Here is a 3,482-nt window from a genome sequence, read left to right as displayed (position 1 = left end):
GGCCTAGCCCCGCCCCACCCCACCAGGCCCCGCCCTTGTCCCAGCCTCAATCTGGGTGGCAGGCGGAGCAATAGGAGGGGGAGGCGGCCGCCTGTCCGAGCGGAGAGGGCTGTGGGTCGAGGCGCAGTTGACCCCTTTCCGGCCGGGTCCCATGGTCCCTGCTCCCTGCTCGGAATGGCACTCATTTGTCCTGAGGGTCAGTGGCTAGGCCCCCATGGGGTCCCCGCCAGGGGGGAGATGGGGGAGCCGGACCGTAATTCGCTTCCGACCCCTCCGCGCGTTTGGAGGGGTGAGCGGCGCCCCCGCCCGCGCTCCTGCCGGCGCCCGAGCCCCCTGCGGGCTCACGCTCTGCTCCCCGCGGCGTTTCCAGCAACCGGCCGTCTTCAGGCGCCTTCTCCGCCGCGACCCCGAGCCCCTTAGCCTCCCTCCGGCCCTCGCTCCGCTCCAGGGAGCGAAGTGAGAACCCTGTTCTGTGCCCGAGCCTTCCCCGCTCACGCCTCCCCTAGGTGGGAGGGACGCCCTAAACAGCTCCCCAGAGCAGAGAGACCCCTTTCCTCCTTAGGGCCTGTGTCCTCGAGTGGGAACATGAGCGGCCCCAGCCCCTCGCCCTCCCACAGAAGCCAGGTGTCCCTGTCCCCGAGCCTGTACAGCGCCTTATCTTGGGCCCCACCACTGCCGCGGGCGCTGGGCTGGCCTGGGGAGGAGCGGAGTTTTAGCATTTGAAGTCAGGACCTTGGAGGTCGTGGGAAGCCAGATGGAAGAAGCTGGGGTCTTCGCCAGGGTCCCCAGAGCAGGCCCAGGGCCAGCTCACAGACCCCCAGCCAGTCAGTGCTGCTTGTATAAGGCGCCCCTCTGCAGAGAATGCCTGCTGGACGCCCGCGTGGGGTCTTCCAGGCAATGGCATTCTTTTCGAGGGGAGAGGAGGGATTCAGGTCAGATGAAGCTGGCAGCCTATTCCCTCAGCACCTCTGCCGGAGCAGGGCGGGGCGGCGCCTGCCACGCGAATGATGCTGTCCCACTCCTAAAACCCTCTCACGCCAACCGCAATGGCAGGCAAGCTTTCTGTAGGGGAACGAACCGCGCGTCCTCACCCCGAACCCGGCTGCTGGGTCGGATCAAAACGTGCTCATCTCCTCCTCCTGGTTCTTAGCTGGGATTGTCTAGTGACAGGGTAGAGGGAACTAGCGCTGGGCAATGAGACAGCACCCGATGAGCAAAACCCGCGGATTCCCTCGTCCCTGTGCTCAGGGCTGTGCCTTGGGCAAAATGGATGGACCTCCTTTGCTGGGATTGTCTAGTGACAGGGTAGAGGGAACTAGCGCTCGGCAATGAGACAGCGCCCGATGAGCAAAACCCGCGGATTCCCTCATCCCTGTGCTCAGGGCTGTCTGTGCCTTGGGCAAAATGGATGGACCTCCTTCGCTCGTCACTGCTCTGTCTGTCATGGGCAGGGCGATGGCCTGCAGTGGGCAGCCAAAGGCCCCGCAGCCCACGGTGGGTGTCTGCCTGAAACACGTCCCTGTGGCAGCATCTTCCAGCACAGCTGTGTGTGGGGGTTTGGGGGGAGAATTGTGTCCGGTCCCCTGCTCAGAGTGACACTCGCATGCACACTCTCTGGCCTCTTGGTTTCAAATAGGCTATTCCACAGGCTCCACGTCAGCTGGCTCTCGCTCAGCCACTTCACGTGAGCAGCGTAATACTAAAGGGTAAGGCAGGGGCTTAAAACACCTTTTCCACACTCGAGAACTGAGTTCCTTCTCGGAGGAGAAAAGAAAGTGCACATGTGGAAGAGACGCGTCCAACGCTCCGACGCGCAGCAGGTCAGGCTTCCGCCCGTGTTTGGGCACAGCTGGACGTGTCACCGGCCGTCTCCCCGGAATCCTTCCAGAAGGAGGACGTCGGGCTCAGAGCAGACGGTGTCAGAACCCTGTTCTCCTCGATCAGACAACGGGAGGACGGCCGGTCCCGTTCCGGCCCTGCTCGTTCATTTATCAACTTCCACCTGGAAAATTTGATTAATTTTCTTGGGTCTCGGTTTCACCATTTGTGAAATTTTTATTTTGCCATCCTCACAGAGTTATTATGAAGAACAAAAAATAATCAAACGTAACGGGACTTTTTCTTTTTTTTTAATTTGTGGGGTTTTGATGGAGCGGAAAGCTCGGTGGAGAAGGGGTGACTGAAACCGCCGAGAACCCGGGACCGCCCGCTGCCCAGTGTGGTCTTACGCCCATTCTACAGGTGGGGAAGTAGGGCTTTGGAGAGTTTGATTGGTTTGCCCCCAAATCACACATCTCGCCAGTGGCAGAGTCAGGATTTGAACCCAGACCCGTGTGGCCCAAGATTCCTCTTCTTCGGCACGATTCCTGCAACAGCCGAGTGGCTCTTGGCACAAATGCCTTTGCGACAGAAGACCGAAGTCTGTCCTACAACCTCCTGGGGGAAAACCTGCCATTTGTACTCAGGGACCTGCCAGCAGGATCAAGTTTCATGTTTCTGCTGAAAAATCCAGCCTCATTGCTCCATCGGCTGAGTTTTTCATCACCCAAGGAGTTCGACCACCCAAATATTCAGAGTGCTGGACCAGGCACTGAGTCACGGGGGACTTTGGACGCACAGAAAGGGCCACCAATGCAATCCAGTGACAACCGGCCGAGAAAAACAGCTGAGCGCCAGGGCCCTCAGAAGCAATCGAAGAGATTATAAAGCTACGCTTTGGTGCCTGGGGAGGAGGCAGACAGAAAGAAAAGAGAAAAGATGGAAGAATCTCCAGGAGGTTCTGGAAATCGTTCCCAGGGGGTAAATATTAACCGCAAAACAATTAGAGATAACTTTTTGGAAGCCAAGATGAAAATGACAGAAATGCGACCAGAAAACAAATCATGGCCAACAGCGGGGAGCCGTGGAAAGGTCTCTGGAGCTGCCGTCCACAGCCCCGTCTGAGGATGGGCCCCAGCGAGGGGCGGCGTGGCTGCCCTTCCGGCCTGTCTTTTTCCTTCTGGGGCAGCTCCCCGGGGGACAGGTCCCTCTGAGCTCTGAGGAGATCGTCACCTGGTGAGAGGAGCAGGTGCCCGAGAATTCCGGGGTGGGGGGCTAGGCGTCCGGCAGTTGGGGATGGAGAAGGGGCGGAACTTGGCCACGGCGATGTGGGATGCTGCCCGAGGCGTGAGGAAGAGCTGTAGCGTTTGCCCGGGGGGCATTAAAACGCCATAAATCATTGACGAGAAACCAAACAGCGCTGGATCCATACGGCAATTCAAGCCCATATTGCTCCAAGTCAAATCAAATTAGAAGTCTTTCCCCAATTAGATTATGCAAACGCTCACCAGAGCACAGATAGCGATGTCCCGGGCCCCCAGCCGGCAGCCCCCACCTTACACCTCGCACAGCTCAGATACGCTGGAGCACGGCGTCCCAACACCCGGCCTGTGTCAACACTCTGCCTCCAGATAATAGATACGAGACGCTGCACACACCGCTTT

The 3,482-nt window shown here is 59.0% G+C and overlaps 1 protein-coding gene across 1 annotated transcript in view; it reads right to left on the bottom strand.

The window, feature by feature from the left end:
* The window catches only part of MNX1 (motor neuron and pancreas homeobox 1), an 18,248-nt gene extending 15,000 nt beyond the window's left edge, over positions 1–3,248 (bottom strand). Inside the window, exon 1 of the mRNA XM_006904464.3 lies at positions 3,052–3,248. Within this exon, the coding sequence (XP_006904526.2) occupies positions 3,052–3,248 (197 nt within the window). The remainder of the gene's footprint in view (positions 1–3,051) is intronic.
* Positions 3,249–3,482: the final 234 nt, after the last annotated feature.

This window comes from Pteropus alecto, unplaced genomic scaffold (assembly GCF_000325575.1).
Source record: "Pteropus alecto unplaced genomic scaffold, ASM32557v1 scaffold320, whole genome shotgun sequence".
Lineage (NCBI taxonomy): Eukaryota > Metazoa > Chordata > Mammalia > Chiroptera > Pteropodidae > Pteropus > Pteropus alecto.
This window is presented reverse-complemented; position numbering and strand designations above follow the sequence as displayed.